Source organism: Melopsittacus undulatus, chromosome 2, assembly GCF_012275295.1.
Source record: "Melopsittacus undulatus isolate bMelUnd1 chromosome 2, bMelUnd1.mat.Z, whole genome shotgun sequence".
NCBI lineage: Eukaryota > Metazoa > Chordata > Aves > Psittaciformes > Psittaculidae > Melopsittacus > Melopsittacus undulatus.
This window is the reverse complement of record NC_047528.1, coordinates 42,344,558-42,368,890: the sequence shown is the minus strand read 5'-3', so window position 1 is coordinate 42,368,890 and position 24,333 is coordinate 42,344,558. Positions and strand designations below refer to the sequence as shown.

General features: G+C 35.5%; 1 protein-coding gene across 1 annotated transcript in view; it reads left to right on the top strand.

Moving 5' to 3' along the window:
* The window catches only part of MYCBP2 (MYC binding protein 2), a 182,924-nt gene that overhangs the window by 108,968 nt on the left and 49,623 nt on the right, over positions 1-24,333 (top strand). The window contains exons 44-54 of the mRNA XM_034074633.1: positions 3,514-3,566; positions 4,809-4,981; positions 5,320-5,464; positions 6,649-6,861; positions 8,482-8,537; positions 8,943-9,058; positions 9,602-9,699; positions 13,568-13,684; positions 14,450-14,590; positions 22,175-22,399; positions 23,311-23,443. Coding sequence (XP_033930524.1) covers positions 3,514-3,566; positions 4,809-4,981; positions 5,320-5,464; positions 6,649-6,861; positions 8,482-8,537; positions 8,943-9,058; positions 9,602-9,699; positions 13,568-13,684; positions 14,450-14,590; positions 22,175-22,399; positions 23,311-23,443 — 1,470 coding nt within the window. The remainder of the gene's footprint in view (positions 1-3,513; positions 3,567-4,808; positions 4,982-5,319; positions 5,465-6,648; positions 6,862-8,481; positions 8,538-8,942; positions 9,059-9,601; positions 9,700-13,567; positions 13,685-14,449; positions 14,591-22,174; positions 22,400-23,310; positions 23,444-24,333) is intronic.

Below are 24,333 nucleotides of genomic sequence, written 5' to 3'. Positions count from 1 at the left end.
CTGAATTAAGTGAGCAAGATAGTAATGTCCCCTTCAAGTGTGTATGGGGAGGAGGGAAACTTAGTCCTTTAAATCTCAACCAACTCCCCCCATCCACAGGTAGTGTATCAGTGTACGAGCTATGTCTTACAGCTTCCTCGTGGCACTTCACAAATGTGCAGGTATCTTATTTGTATTTCTCTTTCACCGTTTTTTCTCCCTGCATTCCACACCTTTCTGAATGCAAAATACCTGCAGCATTGAATTGCAGGATTTAAAATTGCTAGTTTAAAAATTGAAAGTGACCATTGAGCTTATAGCCCAAAATATTGCTGCTGTAGGGGTATTTTTTTACAATTGCAAAAAAACCCACACAGTTCTACAGCAGATGCAGCAAATAAGCGTGCAGTAACCCAAATGCAATTTAAAATATAAGAAAAAAATACAAGTTGATGAAAACTAATGGATATGGAGATGAATTAGAACTCCTACTGGTGCTGCCATATTCTGTGTAATAATATTCCACCTAATTAACATTAGTGTACAGGAAAAACACTCTTATAATAGGATCTTTTTAATCATTTTAGTTTAGGAGCATGAACAAGAGCTCAGGTATTAATGACACTGAAGTGTGTATTAATAAGCTGGAAGGCATTGATCAGTGTTCAGTTACAACCACAAAACCTAATTAGAATTTTTTTTTTTTACTTGATATTTTGCTTGTGTATTTGAGTGTGCAAATTTCTTTATATTATAAATAGGCACTTCAGTTGCACTGGTAGATCTTTATTTATCTCTCAAAAGTATAAGGCAATTCTATACTTTTAATAGTGCTCTCTTCTCTTATCCTCCAGACAGCCGCATTAACTCCTTAGTTTTGTTGACTGACCCAGCATCCATTTACACTTATGTTCTGTTATGAAAAATAAAAAGGGTCTAACTTAATTTCCCAGGTTTCCTAATATATCACACTTCTCTCTAAAGCTGTTTTTTGTTTTGTTCTGATTTTTAATGTAGATGGTACATAGATTGGCTTTGTATGCTTTCAGGTAGAAGGAATCTGAAATAAAATACACAGTCAAGATTCCTCAAGCCTCAGCCATCTATAAAAGTGGCTGTATAAGCTCTTCAGGAGAGGAGGCATAGGTGCATCGGCCTGCAAAATAGCTTCTGGAGTACTGCTGTAATTGATTCATCTGACCATTTACACCAACTCGAGAACTTCAACCAAGTTCTGTTAGTGTTGCAGATAATATTACCATTCCAATGACATAGAATCATAGAACAGTTAGGGTTGGAAAGGACCTTAAGATCATCCAGTTCCAACCCCCATGCCATGGGCAGGGACACCTCACACTAAACCATATTACTCAAGGCTTCATCCAGCCTGGCCTTGAACATTGCCTGGGATGGAGCATTCACAACCTCCCTGGGCAACCCATTCCAGTACCTCACCACCCTTACAGTAAAGAACTTCTTCCTTATATCCAGTCTAAACCTCTGCTGTTTAAGTTTCAACCCGTTACCCCTTGTCCTATCACTGCAGTCCCTAATGAAGAGTCCCTCCCCAGCATCCCTGTAGGCCCTCTTCAGATGCTGGAAGGCTGCTATGAGGTCTCCACGCAGCCTTCTCTTCTCCAGGCTGAACAGCCCCAACTTTCTCAGCCTGTTTTCATACAGGAGGTATTCCAGTCCCCTGATCATCCTCGTGGCCCTCCTCTGGACTTGTTCCAACAGTTCCATGTCCTTTTTATGTTGAGGACACCAGAACTGCACACAATACTCCAAGTGAGGTCTCAGGAGAGCAGAGCAGAGGGGCAGGATCACCTCCTTCGACCTGCTGGTGACGCTCCTTTTGATGCAGCCCAGGATACGATTGGCTTTCTGGTCTGTGAGCTCACACTGAAGCTGGCTCATGTTCATTTTCTCATCGACCAACGCTCCAAAGTCCTTGTCCGCAGGGCTGCTCTGAATCTCTTCTCTGCCCAACCTGTAGCTGTGCCTGTGATTGCTGTGACCCAGGTGTAGGACCTTGCACTTGTCATGGATAAACTTCATGAGGTTGGCATCAGCCCACCTCACAAGCATGTCAAGGTCCCTCTGAATGGCATTCCTTCCCTCTAGCGTTTCAACAGAACCACACAGCTTGGTGTCATCAGCAAACTTGCTGAGGGCACACTCAATTCCATTGTCCATGTCAGCGACAAAGATATTAAACAAGACCAGTCCCAACACTGATCCCTGAGGAACACCACTCGTTACTGGTATCCAGACGGACATTGAACCGTTGACCACAACTCTTTGCGTGTGGCCATCCAGTCAGTTCTTTATCCACCGAGTGGTCCACCTATCAAACTGATGTCTCTCCAATTAGAGACAGTGGTGTGGGAGAGTGTCGAATGCTTTGCACAAGTCCATGTAGATGACATCAACTGCTCCACCCCTGTCCATCAGTTCCGTAGGCCCATCGTAGAAGGCCACCAAATTGGTCAGGCAGGATTTCCGCCTAGTGAAGCCCATATCGTTTCATCAATCAGATGAATCTACAAGACCACTAGACCCTCTGAATAAAAAAAACAGATTAATTCTAGGCATCAGTGGTTGCTGCTTTTTTGCAACAGTTGTTTGTTGTTCAGAAGTTCACACTTCATCCTTGCCAGTTCTCTTAATTTTTAAATTTAAGATGCTTCTTTCCAAGGGAGATCTGATCTGTGTCAAAGATCGAACTTGAAGAGCAATGTGTAAATATATTTAACTTTATTACTAGCAAGTAATTATTGGCATTTCAGATTTGGTATAAGTTACTTCCTAGAGCAGAGTTTTTATATATCTCTCTTTCTTTGAATTTTAAAAGTGCCTTAGGACTTGATTATTCTCCTTTCTCTTTCTCTCTTCTATCAGAATTTCCTGACATGCTTTTGAGAGAGAGTAGAAATATGGTAACCTTATCTGGTTTACTTTTCTGTTAAGAGTCTGTGATTGGCAATTCTGGTCACCCTGGAATCAGAATTTCAAGTTGCATCTGTAAGAAAGAAGTATTGTATAATAGAATGTATCTGAGTTTTATGTTTTAGGAAGAAATCAGAATTAACAAAACTGTGTGGAGTTTTCAAGTTTTCATATACTAGGGTAAGCTTGTAAAAGGGAGCAGTTGATATTGCTTCCCAGAAACTATCTTGACCTGCTAATACCTTTTTCTGAAAATTTCCAGTCATATCCAAAGATTTGCCATACATAATGTCTTGGAGATAAGAAGTGCCAATTTTCTGGTTTGTATAACGTATATTGTTGTTCTGGGCAAACAACAACTGTTTATTTGCTTGTGCACTGAACTACACAGTACTGCATGTTTACTGCATTACTTGAAAATACCCGTCTTTCAATTGCTGGATAAACAATATTACACATCCTCACGCAAGCTTAAATTTTGCAATATGAAAGATTTCACTAAACAGAGATGAATTTAACATTATATAATATGTAAATAAGTGGCAGTGTTATTGTTATGAAAAATAGATACTTATATTTTTACAGCAGGTAATGAATTTGAAGAAGATCTTGAGATACTTGAAGAGGCTGCCTTACAGGTATACTGCAGCTTTTTTTCCCTTGCAACATTCTTAAGCAAATCACTTTCAATTTTTATATAACAGGAGGGAATCCACCTTGTTATCAAACAGTTTAAGAAAGTCTTACAGAAGTCTAGTATTTACGTTCAGTCTTTTTTTTTTATCATACCTTCACTTAGAGAAAAATGCATTGATAATTACGTAGAAAGTTATATTACCAAGTATATTTCAAAATGCCTAAGTGTTTGGCTGAAGTCACACTATTTAGGAGATTTTAAATGTTACCAAAATTAATCCTTTACCCGTATTTGTAATTGCAGAAATAAAATAGCTTCTTCGGTTGAGTGATAACATTTGCCAAGTCCACAGATAATATGATTTCAGTTGTTCTGGTTTTGTTTTGGTATTTTGTTTGTTGTAATGGGACCTAATGCTAGTCAGTAACTCCCGGTCTGTAGTCCCTAGCTGATGAACAGTGAAAAGGAGTTTTCATATTCTCTCGCTTTCCTTATTATTTTCAGGGCAACTGTTTTGAAATTCAGTTGTCACAGTACTTGTTGGAAAACTGTATCAGTGCTACTGCATGACACTGTTGCAGAGGCCTTAGATGACAGAATAGTAAACAGAAACTGTCTAGGAAGAATCAGATGTTCCCTGGAAGAAGTATTTTTTCAGCAGTCTGCTCTTAGACCCACCATGTTCTAATTCAAAATGTGAGCTAGGAGTGTGCATGGAAGTAATGGATTTTCAGTTTTAGTCCTGTCTGTTCAGTATTTCCTGTACCTTCCTACCTTACTTCCCTTCTTGCAAAGAAAGGATTTATTTTACTTTGTCTCATTAAAAAAAATCTTTCTTTAAGAGATCTGCCTCTCTGTAAGTTGTATCTGTGGCCTTTTGTGTTCCTTTGGAATATGCTCATTGGTCACATTTTCAGAATGGCTTTCTTCATTCTTCTGGTCACAGTTCAGTAGTTTAAGGTATTCTTAAGATTTTTGTTTCCTCCAGAAATTCTCCCTTAACTCAAGATAGTTTAATCTCCTTTGATGTAAATAATTGTTTTATAGACTGAGATGACTTTTGTTTTTATAACTAGCATCAGAGTAAAGTTTATCCACTCCTCTCCTCCTTGAATGGTTTTCAGTGCCCAGAGTGTCTGTAATTGTGTCATATTATGGGAAAGTGCCTACATGTAAGTTACTGAAAAGCTGTTTTATGTCTCCATTGTTTCACCCCCACCTCAACCTCTGCAAAAAAACACAGGTGTGCAAATCTCACTCCGGCATTCTTGGGAAGGGCTTGGCACTGTCTCACTCCCCAACCATTTTGGAAGCTCTCGAAGGAAATCTTCCACTTCAGGTACAAAGCAATGAACAGTCATTTCTGGAAGATTTCATTGCTTGTGTACCAGGATCAAGTGGTGGACGACTTGCAAGGTAAAAGTTTGTGTGCTGCATGAATAAACCCATTGCTTTATTGTTGTGCTGTTTTAAGTTTTACAGCAAAGTAGAAAATATTACATTATCTGCTAAATTTTAAAACCTATGCACTGTTGGATGTCTGTAAAACCAGCTATAGAACTTTTAACCATCATAGTAAGTACTAGTTAAATAAAACTATTTGGCTGAATTGTTTCTATTAATATATTGGGTAAAAGTGTTTGCTTATGTATTCAGACTTTCTTCTCTTATCTGGAAGTGAAATTTGCACAGAGTAAGAATTTATCTTTTGAGGGGCTCTATGGGATTTTAATGTTAGGTTTTCTTTGCTGTAGGTGGCTTCAGCCAGATTCATATGCTGATCCTCAAAAAACATCATTGATTTTGAATAAAGATGACATTCGATGTGGTTGGCCCACTGTTATTACCGTGCAAACAAAAGACCAGTATGGGGATGTTGTTCATGTTCCTAATATGAAGGTAATTACTGTAATCTTGACGACTGTTATACTTCATTGTGCCATCTTTCAGTATTTGTTGTAGATACTTACAGAATACTCTAGTATAGGGCAGAAAATGGTATTCATAAATTCAGTGTAGTCAGACTTTCTTACCTCTAAGTCCACAACATTATCAAATTCTTTTATCATGCCAGTACCATTTTCTGCAGTTTATATCTTGTCTGTAAAGAGCTACAGTCGTGTACATATGGAAATAATCAGTTGTAGGCAATGTTTGATGGGGATGATGTGTAAGGTGACATAAGAATCCATTTTTTAACTTACTGTGTTTCCTCACAAATGTATTAAAGTAACAGAAACCTTCATTTAATCATTCTTTTGTAGTCTCTCAGTGTGCAAATCCCTGAAGTACCTTTGGTGAATGAAGTTAAATTTTGATAAAATTGTGTGAAATCTGCAGTATTTAAACGTACTTTATTGCAGATTTAGGAAGAATAATGCATAAACTTATTTTCCAGGTAGTCTGTTCTCCCTCAGCAGTCATAGAATCATAGAATAGTTGGGGTTGGAAAGGACCTTAAGATCATCTAGTTCCAACACCCCTGCCATGGGCAGGGACACATCACACTAAAGCATGCCATGCAAGGCTTTGTCCAGCCTATGTTACTTGCACTAATGGAGGTCTGTGGTACCTCTGGGGAAAAAAAGTCAGTTAAAATAATGTTAAAGAGCACAATATAAATGTACAGTGCTAATAAACTAGGGTGGCAGAGCTAGACAAGATCCAATCTCACCAGTGCTGACGCACATCTTGCAGGTCCTGATGATACACTCTGAAATCTTTGTACTCATTTGGAAGGCTTTTTTCGTATTCCGTAGGATTTTCAGTTGTGGGAAAACTTAACTAAGCAAACCAGACTACATGCTTCTTCCCAGGGGATGCTCTGGGGCTGGCAGAACTCAAACTGCCCCTTTACCAGTCATGTGCCAAGTCAGTTGGGTGCTTCTCTCATGTATATTTACATTGTTCAAAGATGCTGTACTTGGCTTTGCAGATTGTTTGGTGTAGACACAGGTTTTTGACACAGCTGGATTTATAGTGAGTTCCCTGAGCACTATATCACTGTACATTGTCAGATATAAAAAACAATGCGTGTGTGTTTTCTCCCTAAATCACCTTCTGTATTCCATATCTTACTGCAGGTAGAAGTCAAAGCTATTCCTGTTTCTCAGAAAAAAACATCTTTGCAACAAGAGCAAACTAAAAAGGTACAACGGATACCAGGGAGTCCTGCAACAGCTGCATCCCCTAACAGTGATATGACCTTTGGAGGACTTCCTTCACCAAAGCTAGATTCTTCCTACGAGCCAATGATAGTAAAAGAAGCGCGATATATTGCTATTACAATGATGAAGGTAAATTACTGTCATTTCATCAATGTAACTATAAAATTCAGTATTCAAAGTGTGAAATGGCATGTAAATGAGAGAGGAAAAAGTATATTAGTTTTTGGTCACAATCTAAAAATACATTAATTACAAATTACTTTGGTTATATTTAAGTTCAGCAGAAAACTAGGTGCATCAAAAGAGCCAATTGCCTGAACTCTAAAGCCGTTATATACTGAATTAGCATTTAAAAAGAAAAGCTGTCTGATTTTGAATCATACTGATTAACAAACTAGTCTGAACCACTCAGGAGAAATGAAAACAGCTATTGAAATGGTGAAGGGGAAGTAAAAGCAATGTATCCATATAGCGCTGGAGTGTTGTAGTGAATCTGTATTAGAAACTAAAACTGGTAAACACAGGGAAAAAATCAGAGCTCAGCACAGTAAAAAAAAGTCATGATTTCTGTATCAATGCATGACATTTTAAACAGCATCTGTTGAAATTAGCTGTTGTCAAATGAATCAGCTCTCTCTCTTCTTGTTGAAACATGCTTCTACATTTAACATGTTCCTGGGGAATCTTCCAGAGGTTCCTTTCAGGTTAGTCTTTTACATCCGAAACTTTAACATTTTTTTTTAATTCACAAGAGAGCTGATATTTTGCTGTTTAGATTAAGGGCTCTCTGACATTTTGGGAAATGCAGATGTGTTACCTGCTGTATTTGATTAGCTGATTAACAACTTTACTGATTCAAGAAAGTGTAAACATTCTCTTCTACTTTCCTCCCTGCATTACCGAGTACATTCATTTTAGTGTAAAATGCAGATGCCCTCTGACCTTTTCATACCAGCCTGCATGTTGTATCAGTACTTGATATAAACATCCACATATGATTACAAACTCTGTTTTCTCACTTCATGACAGTAAATTATAACATGTTGTATAGAGACCCAAAATGGCTAAGCTGCATCTATGTTCAAATGTTATTGAACATTTAAACACCTCTTCTTCCCCTGTTTTTAATGTAACACAGGAGTCATATAACCATTGCAGCCCAGAGAGATTGTTGCTGAGGGACTTTGTGAAATTTTAGGACTACCATTAGTTACTTCTTGTGGGGCTTTTCTGTGCATTAATTTCACAGGAAACTGCAAGTAAACCAGGTCTTTTTTGTAGTGGGAATCCGTGGAAATACCACCTCAATATCAATGTTCTTCACTTTCAGTAGAAAGAAAACTCCATTGATAAATCCACTGGCCTGGTTTGCAGTTTTTGACCTGCAACATATATTGCTTTATCCTCACATGGTCTCCAGTTCTTTACCTGCATTCAAAAGCTTTTTATACAAGCGTGAGGTAAGATAGATTCAAGGACATCACTGTGAACAAAGGTTTAGTTAGCAACACTTACGTTTATTACCTAAATAATGGCTGTTTTAAAGAGGAAGTGAAGGTACTTTTTTCATATATGTATATATGTGTCTGCGTTTTGGAATTTGTTTCTGGTTCCCTGACCAATGCTTCTGGTGAGTGTAAAGTTAAATTACTGTGTTCTTTGAGGAAATACTCTGCTTTCTTTTATCCGTAACTGTCCTATAACTGGTAACTGTTGATTTTATGCTTGTTGAATTTAATCTTTTCATAGGCATATGAAAATTATTCTTTTGAAGAATTGCGCTTTGCTTCACCAACACCAAAGAGGTAAACATCAAAAAAGTCCCTTTTTGATAGAAACTTAATTAAAATACCCTGTTATTTCTGCTTAAACACAGATTCACAAGCCTTGATTGCCAGGTAAACTTGTTTAAGGGCAGAAGCAGAAAAATTGCTTCTTTTTCTTTTTAAATTTACACGTTTTTCTTTTAAATTTAGGGATTTTGTTTAGAATCGTTAATTCTTAATTGTGCTAATGTTGAATCACTATTTGTGCTGTCTTCTCTCTGGATGTATTCTTTCATCATTTGCTGTAAATGAATGTGGCATAGAGAGTTATAACTTCATAATAAATAATAAGGGCTTAATACATTGGACAGAGAAAAAAGGTACAGATGGTTTCCAATAAGACAGTAATTGTTTAATCATTTCAATTGTTCTATTTATGTCTAGACCCAGTGAAAACATGTTGATCAGAGTCAATAATGATGGTACATACTGTGCAAACTGGACTCCTGGAGCTGTTGGTCTCTATACCATTCATGTTACTATAGATGGCATTGAAATAGGTATTTATTTTTCATTATGCTTAAGCATAAATTTATATTATATCCACTTTGTATACTGATAGATGTATGTCTTGTTGCTCACAAGGCTTTTTTTACAGTTTGTAGCAAAACTTTACACCTAAGTAATAAAAAAAAACCCTAAAGAGCTGAAGGAAAGGGGAAATTGTTCCTTACCATGCAGGAGTAAATAATATCACTTTTACTGTGGAAAACTGAGAAAATGTGGTCTTAACTGAGACTCTACCCTAGGTCTCAATTTTTTGCACTAATTTTTAAATGCTTTGGGTTTCTTTCTTGCTGAAAGTCTTTCAGTTGTCTTGCTAGTCCTAGAGATTACGTTATGAGATACTATAGCATACTGTGGAATGATTTCACCTCCAAAAAGGTCGACTGAGGCCATTAATTTGTAGTTTGGCTTTAACAGTGATTGCTGAGAGAATTCCTTTGAAGATTATTACTCGAGGTTATATCCTTCTGGTTTTGGTTGGGGTTTTGTTGTTTGCTTTTTGTTTTTTTTTCAACTTAGTCTTTGTTTGCTTATAGATGCTGGACTAGAAGTGAAAGTAAAAGATCCTCCAAAAGGAATGATACCTCCAGGAACCCAACTTATTAAACCAAAAGCAGAGCCTCAGCCAAACAAGGTTTGGAGAACTGAAAAAAAAAACCCAAACTCCACAGTCAAACAGATAGTTACATTGGGGTGGGATTTTATTGTTTACTACATACTTTCCATGTTACAGTTCTGCAGGACTTAAGGATATTTGGAACCATTTTAGTGTACTGAATGGAATTAAATTAATATACTGGATACAGTGAAAGCTGTTAATTCCATTTTCTTTCTGTCTGTCCATGAATAAAACTGTTAGAAGCTCAACAGAAGCTTCCTTAATCTTGGATTGTTGCACAAATATTGTGCAACTATTATAAAAGCCCCAGGCTGCATTCGGCACTATTATTAGTTCTTTGATACTGTATTATGAAATTCGTTCTATAAAGGGCTTTAGAAGGATTTTGTTTTGTGATAAGGATCTTCTTCAGTCAGTATGAAATCCAAAATTAGCTTATTTAGTAATATCTACATTTCTTAGAACATCATGATTTTATTTTTAATAGTTACTCTTTCTGTAGCTTTTGATTTCCCCATTTCACTTTGTCATTCCACCCTGGGGGACTAAAGTAGACATAAATAATGGAGGAAAGCCAAAAGGTGCTGTGGCAGTGCTATAAGGAAAATGTCCAGATGAGGGGACCGCATCTTCTCACTCATCATCCTCATCATCCACTTCCTCTTAAATGCAAAGGAAAAGATATTAAATGAGTCATTAAATTCTTTTTCAAATGAAGAAACCTGTATTAAAAGATGTGGAATTCTGAAATATGACAAGGTTATCCTTCCCTGTCTTGGTACAGCTGCAAAGGGGGCTAAGAAATACATGATTACAAAAATGATTGAGTGTTACAACTTTCTGAATATTCTAGTCAGCAGTTTTGTTGTACAGCTCCCCAGTCTGTAAATGCATCCAGCATCTGCTTGTACTACTAACAAGATTTTTTTCCCTGCACCCACACCTCAAAATAAAAATATTTACCTTTAGTTTCCACATATTTTTTTTTTATCCCTCATTACATTTTTTCTCTTCCTTTTTTTTTTTTTTGGTCTTTTTCCCTCAAAAAATATTTTTAGGTTTTCTCCCTTCTGTTGGAAGGGAGGCTTCATTACCTTAATTAAAACTTCCAGTTCCTACTGTGTGAGATTCATCTCACAGAACTTAATGATATCTATCCAAGCTGATCATCATATGTGTTGTTTGCTGTTACCAAAGTGAGAGAGAGACATCTGGTCTAAGATGAGATAAATTGCTGGATGGAAGTGCTGTGTTCTTTTGAATTTTTGCAGTGGAAACTGACATGACTGGTTCATACAATAGCAGCTGCGTTGTGTCAACAGTCTTCCTGACTGTTAAAAATACTTGACTAAAGTTAGACCTCTGGTATTCTGAGACGTTACTTAGTGTTTAAAAATCTCCCTGCTTTCTTCTGCTTGCATGTTTTATTTCTTGTTCCAAGTGCTAGTCTCTTTGAAAAAGGAGCCATCTTTCTGTGCTTTATGTAGTGTCTGTAGAGCCTGCTGCAAAAATACATTAGATCTTTCATGGTGAATCACGTAGTCACATAACAAACCAGGTTAGAATAATTAATTTTTTGTGTATGAACAGTAGCATTAAATAGTAGAAATAGTCTAGAAAGGTAATTATTGCACTATGCTACATGTATACGAAACCAAGAGTACAGATTAGACATGTATTAGTCAGAGGAAGTCCAATATACCAAATCACATTTTGCTGAGAGAAAGGGCATTGTTAGAAGCTTCTTCCTCTTCATTTTCAGCCTGAAATTTAATATAACCAAAGGACACTAACAGTGTCTTCTCAGTGATGATCTGTTCTTGACTAGAAATGCCAAAATATTTTCATTAAGGTAGTGGAACATTCCAATTTTGTAGTCAAACCTTACTTGAATTGCAAGATGAAAATGGAATGGTATATAGTAATACAGCGTATTACAATTTTGTAAAGACTTCTTTCTCTGCTATTTGAAGTCAGATGAAAATCTGATTTTTGCTGTCCATTCAAGTTGCTAAAGGAGATTATCATAATGATCTCTATTCAGCCTGGAGTATATGACCCATAGGAGCTGCTTCCTCCTCATTGGCTGTGAAACTTAGATAAACTAACATGCAGAAAATTCCATTCCACATTCTATTGAGGGAAACATTACCTTTCAAGCTATGTAATGTAACTCAGAGTAGCTGGAATCAAGAGGAAGGAAGCAGTTCTGATTTACCTGAATTGGAAGTGGCAAAACTGGTACCACGGCAACAAATCTCTTGAAAACTGCTGTGCACTGCAGTACCTTAATTGCTGAGCCTTTCTGCATTAGTCACTCCTTTAGTCAGGATCCACTTTGTTATGAACTGGTTATGAGGGTTACAAGGCAGAGTTACTGAACCATAGAGAAATATTCCAGGCAAAGAGGTGCAATATCAGGAAGAAGACTCAGTTAAGTTTTTCATGATGATCAGAAATGGAATATAATTTCATCTCTTTTTTTGTTGCATTGTCTGTCAGTGGATCTGATCACTAAACTGTTTGTAGTTACAGCTTGAAGTTTTCTGTTAACTAGTTAGCTGCTGCAAAGGGGAAAAATGCTCTTTCCTGGCCTGTGCATATCCACATCTTGAGTGCCAGTACTTTTTCCTCTAAATTCAAGGTTTCAATTCAAGTTTTAGCTTCTTATCGTATGTTTTTCTGAAGTAACATTTTTTACTGCAGAGACCCTAATTTGCAAGGCTCTGTTTATGGGCCTTTCTGTGTTGAAAGTGCTGTCAGCAGTGATTCAGCATTACATTTTTACAAGGACCTTGCAAGTCCTATTTTTGCCTGTTGAAAAATCTAGATCTTTGGAGTAACAGGATTGTTAGTAAGCAAAACCTTGCACATTCTGAAGTAAGTTACATTTGAAATTATTCAAGTTTCTGTCTTTTTTTTAATTAGCTTTAAAATAAATGCCATTTCTTAAAATAAATAGTTTATTTGGGGGGAGGGAGGAAATCAGGCACTTAGCTATTACCTTTCATTACATTTTCCTGTGTTTATTCTTTCCATACCATTCCGTGCTGTATGTTAAGTTAGAGTTTATACTACAGTTTATGCTTTTTTCAGTTTTGCCTGTGGAGTTTGAAAATAACCTTACAAGAAAAAAGCTTTATACTGCATGGATAGAATATATGCACTTCTCTAAAACCAAAGACCAAAAACGTAGCTTACGCTTGTTCTCTATAGGATAGGTGCCTGATAATGTGTTTGAATAGTGAAAAAAATGATGGTGAATAACAGCTAGGAGATTTTTGGGGGTGTGGTAAATCAAACTAGTTACAAGGAGCATCTGATCTAACCTTCCTGTGAAAAAGGGAGAAACTATTGAAAGAGCTATTTGAAAAATAAAGTGGAAAGATCTGTTATTTTTCTATTTTTAAATGGCTATTTAAACTCTATAGCTGAAGAAAATATCCACATTCTGGCCAAAAAGCTGACTAAAGAGCATATTGTCACAGCACAAATGAGAAGTGGTAATCCCAGGTTGATCAGTTACTGGTAATACTAAATTTGAAAAGGCAAAACCCTTGAAACTTGGAAGAATTAATAAAATGAATGGAGGGCAGCAGTTAAAGGAATCAGAAGCTTGTAGTGAGTATTGTGTGGTATAATGCAGATCTTTCTAAGGCTGAGTCAGTGCACTTTCAGGGCTTTTCTTAACTGTATGATTTCATTGGTTATAGTAAAAAAGTGAAGTTACACACAGCAGCCATGGGAAACTAGCAACAAACTGTAACTCTAAGACTGCCATCTCATCACTGGCATTTCAGAATCTATTAAACCTACTTCTTTTACTCTTCGAGAGCTCTGTTCCAATTTTTTCTTCCTTACTGTCTTCCTTTGCTTCTCTTAGGTTCGCAAATTTGTGGCCAAGGACAGTGCAGGGCTTCGTATCCGTAGCCACCCTTCCCTTCAGAGTGAGCAAATAGGCATAGTGAAAGTCAATGGATCCATCACTTTCATTGACGAGGTAATTAAGGGATTTCTGTTGAAAATTGGGCTAAGATGTGAAGTTAATTCATGCAAATAATGTTTTTTCATGTTTAGATGTTGACATACACAAATTAAGAACATAACAGTATAAATCACAAAAATCTAAATATTTACTAATTTAGTTTTCCAAGCTGTCATTTCCTTTTACTTACTTGAAAACCTGTATAACAAACTTTCAAGACTAATAAGAGGAAACAAAATTCCTAGAGTTCGTCTTATAATAATATCTCTAAGAACTAAGGTGTTCATACCTTACTATTTCAACCCTACATGAAAATTTAGATGTAGGTTTTATTTTCATTACATCTTTCGCTTACATTTCTGAAAGGTCACTAGTGTGTTAGACTACTATGCATGTATGGTTTTTACAATATAACTTCATATACAAGGAATATTTTTGCAATTTACTAAGTTATAAAAACAGTGGAAAACTGGCAAGTGGGAAACTTAAAAAAGCTTTATGAAGACTTGACTTTCCTCTTCTCTCAAAGCAACTCTTATTACTGCATGATCTGATTAAAATTTATCTTTGCACCTTGCCTTCTAAAAAGATATGCTTCCCATTGCTTTGAAATTCTGGTTTTGTTGATGTTTCTCTTTACCTCTGTCTTAATTCTGTCAGCATAGCGGTGATCATTGCTTCCTTGCTACTGTTGTCTGTTTGTCTGAAGTCTGTTAATCCTTACTAGCTTTGAACAGTTACAGAAGGGCATGGCTCGTTTTTGTTGCTTGTTTCCCATAGATCCACAATGATGATGGTGTTTGGCTGAGGCTGAATGATGAGACAATAAAGAAGTATGTTCCTAACATGAATGGTTACACTGAAGCCTGGTGTCTGTCTTTTAACCAACATCTTGGCAAGAGCCTTCTGGTACCTGTTGACGTAAGTAAAAGGTGCCTTTGAAAAATATCCAAAAGGTACACTCTATCCTCATTACAAGACTTTCTTTAATTAAGGCTGCAAATGAGTCCTGAGGTAAACAATACTTTAGTTACCAAATACTACCTTATATGTGTTTGCATTTTTGAGGGCTGTTGTGTAATGAGGGTGGAGTGTAGAAAGGTATGAGGCTTTTACGTTGAAACCTCTTGTCTTAGAAGAGAAACAAAAATACAAGGACTGCTATAACAGCATACAAAAGTATGCTAGTTTGTTGTCTGCACCAGATGTTTCTGATGCAAGATTTAATTGTTCATAAAATGTTCCACTGATGCCATGATTTCAGAGGAGTATTGAAGCCAGCAGTGAACTGATGTAACTGAGGCTTTCTTAAAAAACTGGGAAAGTTCTTTAAGCGCTGTTGCTTTTTGTGTATATTTTTGGTGAGTTTCATGCCTGAATCCTGGAGTTATCAATTTATTAACTAATCAAAGAGTCCCAGAGCATCAAGACTGAGTAAAAAATTGAATTTATAAAAAGACGCACAATGTAACTGAGTAACTTTAATGGTGATCACCATCACGACAATTCAAAGATTACTTCTTTTCTGGAAACAATATACAATTTTAAAAAGTACATTAGCCAAAGCAGTGTTTCTCAGAAAAATTGTTAAAGTGCAGGCCTTTCTGGCTCATCTGGTATTGTGCATTCCCTAAAATGGGCAGTACCTTGTTTTCTTCAGAGTAGAATGTGAGAACCTGATCTAACTGCAAATACTGCTATTTAGATCTGATTTTTCATCTTATATAAGTGAGCTGCTGCTGCTGTCCCAATGAAACAGGGCTTTTTGCTAGTAGCCAGCTGTGAAAGTTCATAAATCCCCTGTGGCTGCAGTCTGTGTTCTGACACTTACTCCCTGCCCATATCAGAGGGATTGGAACTAGAGAATCTTTAAGGTCCCTAGCAACCAAAACTACTCTATAAATCTATGATGTGACTAGATTATCTTCTTATTCACTGTCTTGTCTATAAACTATTCGTAATTTTGGGAATGACTTTAATGCTGCATTTGGGAAGGAAAGTATTTCTGTAGTCAGCCATCAGACTCTCAACACTGATGATGGGCATACTTATTTATTGTAGAATATATGAAAACATGGACAAAAATTCAGCTTTGCTTAAAATGTATTGCCTTAGAAATTGATTCACATGAGAATTGCTATATCATACTTCCACAAAACATTAATATTTTTATGCAGCAATTACCTTTTACCTGTTCACCAGTGATAAAAGTAAATTCACCTTGACTAAGTAGTTAACTTCAGTAAATGTTGTAAGTCTGGATGGGTATTACATTGTTAGATTTTATTGGTTTGTTTTGTTTTTTAGTTTAACTATTTCTAATTCTTTTTTACTTGTGAAAGGGAATAGTTTTGAGCTTAGCAGTCTGTGGTTAGCAAGAAGTTTCTGCTAACCACATACATGACTTTCAAATAGCTCTAGTACACTTTTACTTCTAGAGAACATACCCTGTGCTCCCTGAGAAAAGCCTGAAAGGAAGTGGCTGTCATAAATAATATTCAATCTTAATAATGTAATCTTGAGAATTCAAATTTTATTCGAATAAGTAGGTCAGGTGCAATCAAATGTGAAAAGCAGCATTTAATTATCACACATTTCATTATCTTCTTCTGTAAACTTAAAATCCTTTTTTACTTTTTTTCTTTTTTTCTTTTCTTAAATGGTGTTGTAAATCAGTTTTGATACCATTCAGACTATTAAGAGCTGGTAGATATGCCTGGTTTTCTTTTAAGTAGCATTACATCTTTAATAACACAAGATGAAACAACACATGCTTGCTTAGTTTCTGATAAGCAATGGCCAACATAGTAGAAGTCTTACAGAAGCAACTATTGTAACAACGTAGCTGTTTATAATGAGATGTGTTTTGAACTAGTTTTAGATGGAAGGTTTCTTTGCATCTCTCATATACTTTCAAATTTTTGAAAGGACTTAGCACATCCTGAAACTATTGGATTTCATTATGACCATCATATATAAGCATAAAGATTTGTCATTTGATTCATAATAATAAGAGATGAAAAGAAAAACTAATATTTTCTTTCTTAAAGGCCACAGAACAAAAGTCAAGGTTCAGTGGCTTACTTCTGAGTGCCTTAGTCTTTACTGCGTGCTTTTCCAGCATTATGCAACACACAACTTTATGAAATTCAAGAAACTCTTTTGTAAGCTCCTCATTTTTGTAGCTCAGCTTAAAACTCTTTTTTCTGCTAAATCTTGATCATCCCTTAAGTAAATAAAATCTCATTACATTTTCTAAAATATGTAAAAAAGTGTATTTTTAAAAGCAAGCTGTAATGCTTCGTCACTGTATTAATTGAACAGTGAACAAAAACTCCCAGCATTTTGCAGCAGTGTTAATTTTGGCTTCTTGTCCTCTTGAGACATATGTTGTATCTACGTTTTATTTATTGGCATTAACTAGATATTTTATGGTAAAACAAACATTGAATATGGTAGATGTCCTAAATATTTAGTTTCTTCTCTATATTTTGACCAAAGCTGTTATATTTAAAGACAGATGATCTTAGGATAGTGGAGATCCATTGTAGTTACTATTTATCTGAGCTGTGGTCATTTACCTGCTTAGAAAATCTGCATAGTTGAATCTCTTCCTCTTGTTGCTCTTGTGCTTTCATGAGACACTGCTAAACAGCCATTGATCTGAAACTGTGGTTCCAATCCATTGTAGGCAATGTGATTATGAGACTATGAATTTAATAGACTCTGATTTTGGATGAACTGCTTCCATCCCTAGTAGTCACTTTTCTTTTTGTCTTGTGACATTCAGTTAACTTTTTGAGAAAGTACTTGTGAAGTTCCTTAAACATTTATGTTCTTATGCTTACACACGGTACTTAATAGAAAGGCACAAACATCATAAACCTGTACACACGAGGAGGCAATAAATTTGATCTTGATTGAACTCTGGAACATGACTTCTAATAAATCATATTCTAAATACGGTTTTGTTACTTAATTTTAAATATAAAACTTTACTACAAGGCATATTTATACCGTGCTGGCCAGTTATAGCGTTATATTCATCAACCACCAGGCAGGCAAGTGGGATTGAGAAACTGCATTTTCTTAAAAACCAGTATTGCAGTAAAAGAAAAAACCAGAATTAGTATATAGACTGCAGTGTTTGGTGACAGAACCTCAGAAAGCTGAATGTGCTGTGGAAACATTGAAGGACATTTGCAAGAGATTTTTACTATCTCTTAGACATGATGGAAGGCAGTTGGAAAGTAAGATTATGTTGAATAAAATGTTGAAATGTTTTTTTCAAAGCTAAGGCTTATCTTAATCATATTGTGATTTTGAATGCTTCTCAATGATCTGCTAATTTTTGGTGGCAAATTTAAGTTTTGGGTTTTTTTTTTCCCTGAAACTTTATTGGAAAAAAAGTATGAATTCATGATTTTTTTTTTTAATGGGAAAGCTTGAAAGGAAAAAAAGGACCTAAATCTGCAGATGGTAGCATAAGGATTAAATATTGAGCTTGTATTTAGTACTTTCTTCAGAATGAAAGCTAAAATACATGCCCAGTCTGTTCATCTAAATTAGCATACAGTGTGGGAATAGCCAGGAAGCTCTGAGTCTCCCAGACAAAAGGAGAACTTCTAGTTTGATCTTCTTAGTGTTGTGAAGCCAGCATGGTCTCATTGCACTACTGTTGGTTTCTTTTGTGTTTTACATGTACAGCTTTACAACATGCAAAAACAGATCTTTAAAGTAAGTGATACTTAAATATTTTTTGTACAGGTAGTCCATATTTCTCTGTAGAAGTCCATGGCAAAATATAAGACATGCTGCAAAATAATATAATCAGTCAGTTAATCTATGTTGGATGCTTATGAAATCCACTCTCATTAGGCAAGCATGGTCCTCTGATAGTTTTTGTGGTTTTATTTCAAATTGATAAGCCTTTGCCCTGCCAGTCTTCCTATCTAAGACCCTCTCCACCTTCCCTGGTGCCTCAAACACATCTTACTAGGGCATTGGTACCTCTTTCTATTTTAAGTAGATGTACTGTAAATTCAAAAGAAACGCTGCTGTTTTGACATTTTTTCTGTTTGTCAACAGCACAAATCATTTGTGTTACTGAAACTTGTAAGCAAACAGAGCATAACTGAATGATTTGCTTCTATCATGAGACAGAAGCACAAATTTACTTACTTTTAACATGTGAATGTCTTTCAAGAAATACAGGGAAGGCATGCCAAGAGTGTTTTGTACTTGTTTCAGCTTAAAGGGGTTTGTTGCCTTTTCTTTAATTACTGTTAGATTTTAATGTGACTGCTGTCCAGTGATTTCACTTGGTTTCCCTATCAGAATGGGGATAGGAAATGAGACTTAATTTCCTGTTCATGGAGATAAAAAAGCTTGATGTGCCAAAAGGATTCTGTCATAAATACCCATTATTAGTACTACTGTATACATACTATTAATCCTTTTATTGGACAGGAAAACTGAAAAATTATTTGAAATTAGTAGAAACCAGTCTATGGAGAAAGAAATGGTTTCTTTTTCATGTTTTCCAGTGGTTAATAAATGCTGTCCTAGCTGTTCTGTGGGAGGAAAAAAATACGCAGAACAGCAGTACTCATTTCTAGAGTTTTAATTTGTTATAAAATTAATGAAGTCTCTCTGGCAGCTCTAGTTTGTGATACTTCATAACTAACTAGTAAATGCATTTTATATTTTATGAAACTGATGAAATCTTAGTATTCTCCTTACAGCACTCTGAAATCTTTGCTCTGGTGAGGAGCGCAATATTGATGTACAAACTGGTGAAATCATTCTGTGCAAGTGAATTGCTTTCAGCAACAGAGCGCTTAGCCCTTCTGCAGCTATTCAGTTCTGACTTGGTGACTAAAAGTCCATGTGCATTTGTCTTGCAATAGGTGAAATTACCTTTCAGAGCAGCAGACCATCTTGCTATACAAACCTGGGGTTTGTGGTGAGACCAACTACTGTTTCATTGTAACAGAAGCAAGGGATTCTTCTCTGCACTAAGTCTCCAGCTTTATAAGGAATGTCTGGCTCTTAATTTCAGTAAATGGCATGACACACTACATCCATTTTGAGCTTTTGACATGCTGAACTGGTTTTGGTTAATGGATGATTTGCCATGGTGAGCAATGAACTGGGGTGACTTGATCAGGAAAACAAAGTTTTTCTCCTTTTGCAAAACATTCTACCAGTAAATTTACATGTGGAGAAAGTTTGCATTATAGTACCTCGAACTTCTTCCTCCAGTGTTTCTCTGTTCCCATTTCTTTGTTGATATATGTCTTTTTTTCAAACTTTGTTGCTCAGAATATCTTTAATGCTAGCCAAGGAGTAAGGGATTTGGACTTTTTTACATGGACTTCCAAAGCTTTACCCCTTAAGGTGAGTTAAATGTCAGGAACAGTCATCTGTATCTTGTGTTTTCAGATTGTACCTTATGACACAATTTCATACTAAATATTCCGTGAAGTCTGTTTTACTTTGAATTATTTTTACAGGAAGTGGCAGATTTGCATATGGTGCTGTATCTGTGTCTCTTCCTTTAGGATGAGAAAAAATACCAGGGCAGATTATTGAATTTTCCTTAACTCATAAGTAGCATTTTCCTTTTTTAACAAACCAAATTAGAAATTGAGTGATGGCCTAGTAACATAATAAAGGCTTTCATTCTCATTGATGTTTTGTTACTGGAGTGTTCACATTAAGTTGCAGCATTTAATAAGATGATATTCCTGTGAGAAAGGCACAAACATTTAATAAATACTCAGCCCATTCTTAATCCTTTTATTTTAAAATTATAAAATGATAAGAACAATTTATGTACAGTTAAGCAGTTAAAATCATCTGCAGAAGTGCTTCTCTAAATCACTTTGTAGCTCTGTAGCAATTCAGAATCAAGGGTTTTTTCAGAAGACATTGTAATGAAGATAACATGCAGTATTTTTTTAGAGATTTAAAAACTTGTTTTTCCACTGAATCTTTTTCCCCAAAATAGCAAACTGCTTTATTATTATGTCAAAATCTAGACAATATTTAAGCTGTCTTTAAAACATACAGATTGATTTTTTTATTTTTTTTCCCATTGAACTGATTTACCTCAGCTTGCATTAACTTCCTTTGAAAATTAGGTACTTACAGAACAGATTCACTGTTTGTATAAAGGCTTTTTGTAAGGACTGCAGTATTAGTTTGGACATAGTTCACAGACCAAAAAGCTGAAAGTATGATAATTAAAGAGATTAAGAAAATACTTACGTTATTTTCTTTTTGATTAATACAGAAGTTTGATTTAAAGCAGGTGAAAGTAGTATTCTATAGAGCAGGAAGTGAACTTGTGGAAGGTGTTACAGACTGTGGATACAAAAATTATCAGCCATTCAGGAGAAATTAAACAAATTTCTATAAATCAGATCCATAAATAAATATTAAGGAAAATAGCAAATAAGCCTCCAACATCCATAATAAAAAGATATTAAATGTAGTTGGTGTATAAAGGACAGACCACTATTAAGGACTTGTATGCTAATTCTAAAGAGCATCTCCTGTTGCCACTGCTAAACACAATAAATTGGACTAGGTGATCCACCAACTTCATCCTGTAGGGCATTTCTCATTTCTAAACTCTCACTTGTTCCTTTAAAAGCAGCCAATACTTGCATTATAAGCATAATAAAGCTCGCTCCTGCTTCTTGCTTGCTTTCTTCTGAAAAAAAATGTGCATTGCTTTACTCCTGTACCTTGTATTTGTCTATACAAGAGCCTTTTTCTTCAGGCTATGGCTGGCTGAAAAATTTATGCTAATATTTCTCTCCTTTCAGTAACTACCAGTTTTCCTCAGTAGGAAACTCAAAAAGTGTGTTCTCATTTCAGATTTGAGTATAGATTTTCTCTGTACTTGGTACCTGGTGAAATAGATTTGCAGACCATTTTTATTCTCATAGTAAAAATAATAAATATGCACTAATATTGACATGTGCATTTAAGACTCTATGGTGTTGCTGTTCTTTGCCTTTACTCTAAATTAACAATGTATTCTAAATGTTAAATCAAAAAAAGCGTATCATTTGGAAAGGGACGATATTCATATTCCCTTTACACAGCCCCAAACATTTTGTCAAAATTTCAGAAATATAGCAGGAAGAAAGTGTGCATACAGATAAATGTCACTATGAGACGAGGTTTAGTGAAAGTGGTTAGAATAAATAATTTGTCTATAGTGGTAGATATGAGATACTGCTTTTATATAAATGGTTAAGTTTATACCACCTTTGTTTCAGGAGTAATATTGTGACTTTCCAGTTAATATCCAATTTACTAGTAGTTAGTTGTTCATCATTGCACATTAAAATTAGCAATATAACTAGTACCTCTTTTAGCTTTGAAATTTAGCTATTGTAGTCTTAAAATAAGTATTATCTAAAGAGTTCAAAGGTATTATTAATAGGTTTTACTCTGCTTTGTTTTGCCTTTTTTTTTCAAATTTCTCAGGAATCTAGGTGTAATACTGATGATTTTTTCAAAGACCTAAATTCACACTGCCCACAGGAAGCAGTGATGCAAGAACAAGATATGCCATTCCTTCGAGGTGGACCTGGAGTGTACAAGGTAGTGAAGACTGGCCCATCAGGTCACAACATCAGAAGCTGCCCTAACCTTAGAGGTATCCCAATTGGAATGTTAGTTCTGGGAAACAAAGTCAAGGCAGTGGGCGAGGTATGGATCCTTGTAGCTTCAGTTCATGTCTTCATAGATACCAGTATGTAACAGTAGTAAACACAACAAAAGAATCTGCCCCTGTACAGGTTTGCTTTTCCAACCCTCATGATAAATACTAACCTATGAACTTGGTTTATATTATAAGTATTAATGCAATTGTGTCTTTTGCCTTTTAGCTGTATGCATTGATTGGAATAATGTTAAAATTATGTTGCAGTTGCATATTCTTGATTATGTATTTCTGTTACTGTTATGTTACAGTATTCCTTACAAAATTGTGTTTCATGTTCAACTTTTTTCTCATATTCTTTGACAGAATTTTGTTTAATTGAAAATATGTTTTTTCTAGGATCTAACCAATTAACACATTCTGTTTCTCTCTATTGATTGTATTCATTTGTTCAGTTGCTGCACTATTGTTACTATTCCCAGCTGTGGTATTTTATGGTTAAGAAGTGCTTAAGGATGAAGTGTGTCATGCTATTTCCTAAATATAATGTCAGGGAAAAAATTAGTACTTGTACAAACTTTGCATAAAGAACTTGGTATTACAATTCTACTCTTGCAGCCACCAGTAAAAAGGCATGTATTGGTGAATATCTCCTTCAAGTTTTTATACGGCTTTTTTTGGGTGTTCTGAAGTTGTGGTGTTGGTGTTTTGCTTCTTTTGAACATAAACAGGTCTAAGATTTTTGGAAATACTCCTAACTGCAAATGTGCCATAAGTAGATTTGGTACTTCAGTCTGCCTCAGCCTGTGGCCTTAATTTAAGAAACTTTTTTTTACATTTCCTTTGTAATATAAAGATTGGAATGAGTGTGTTTTTCATGTACTGTAAGAAGTTGTTGAATAATGCTACTGAATTATCTGAAGTCAATAAATTGCACTTTTTTATGTGTGTGCATCAGGTGACTAATTCAGAAGGTACATGGGTGCAAATGGATAAGAACAGCATGGTAGAGTTCTGTGAAAGTGATGAAGGCGAGGCATGGTCTTTAGCTAGAGACAGAGGTGGAAACCAGTATCTCCGACATGAAGATGGCAAGTTGTTGTTTTGTTTTTTAATTTAACCTATTAAAAATTAAGCAATCTAAATGCGACGAAGAAGTAAAGACAGAACTGAGTTTTAAACAGGTATAACCTTAATTTACACTTTTTCATTTGAGTTACTTTACACAGTTGGACTTCAAAGTTGTTTAGAAATATACTTGAAATAATTTTTAAAAGAAGAGTTAAACTATTTCCCCATGTTTTCTTCTGTACCAGTTACCAATCATAATTTTAACCATCCTTCTCTCAGCGAAGAAGGGGAATAACCAGGAGCTTTTAACGTGTAAATTATGGACAGAGAAATAGTGTTTTCTAATACTTAGCACAGTGTCTTTTTTGTAGTCATAGATTCTCCATTTTTGGTTATGTCCAATAATGTCAAGTTCTGAGGAGTTCAAAGAGCACAAGTAGATTCTAGAAATTAAGTATTTGTGAATTAGAGCAATACCTTTGAAACAAAATTAGAACAATAACTGTTGAAAGCATATTTATTCAATATTAGAGTTAACTTCAGCATTTCTGGTTCTAATGTGAGGCTGTTTGCTTTTCCAGTAGAAAATTATTTCTCTGAAGTTAATAAATTAAGCAGCGTGCAGAAATTTCCACTCAAGAGTACTTATTTTGAGTAAATATAATCTAAATTTAAGTAACTTCACAGTATTTTCTGTATTTTTAGTCTTTTCTAGTTTTAGTAATTTTAGATGTCATTTCATCTTTTATGGAATTTCCTCAGTGCTTTAAGAAAGAATTCCCAAGTTTGGAAGAATTTAAATAAGACCATTTCTGGAAGGTCTGTCTTCAGATTCTTGATACTTCTGTACTGTTACTGAAAGATGTCTTCAAGTACATAATTGTTTTCAGAGAAAAACAGAAATGCAAAC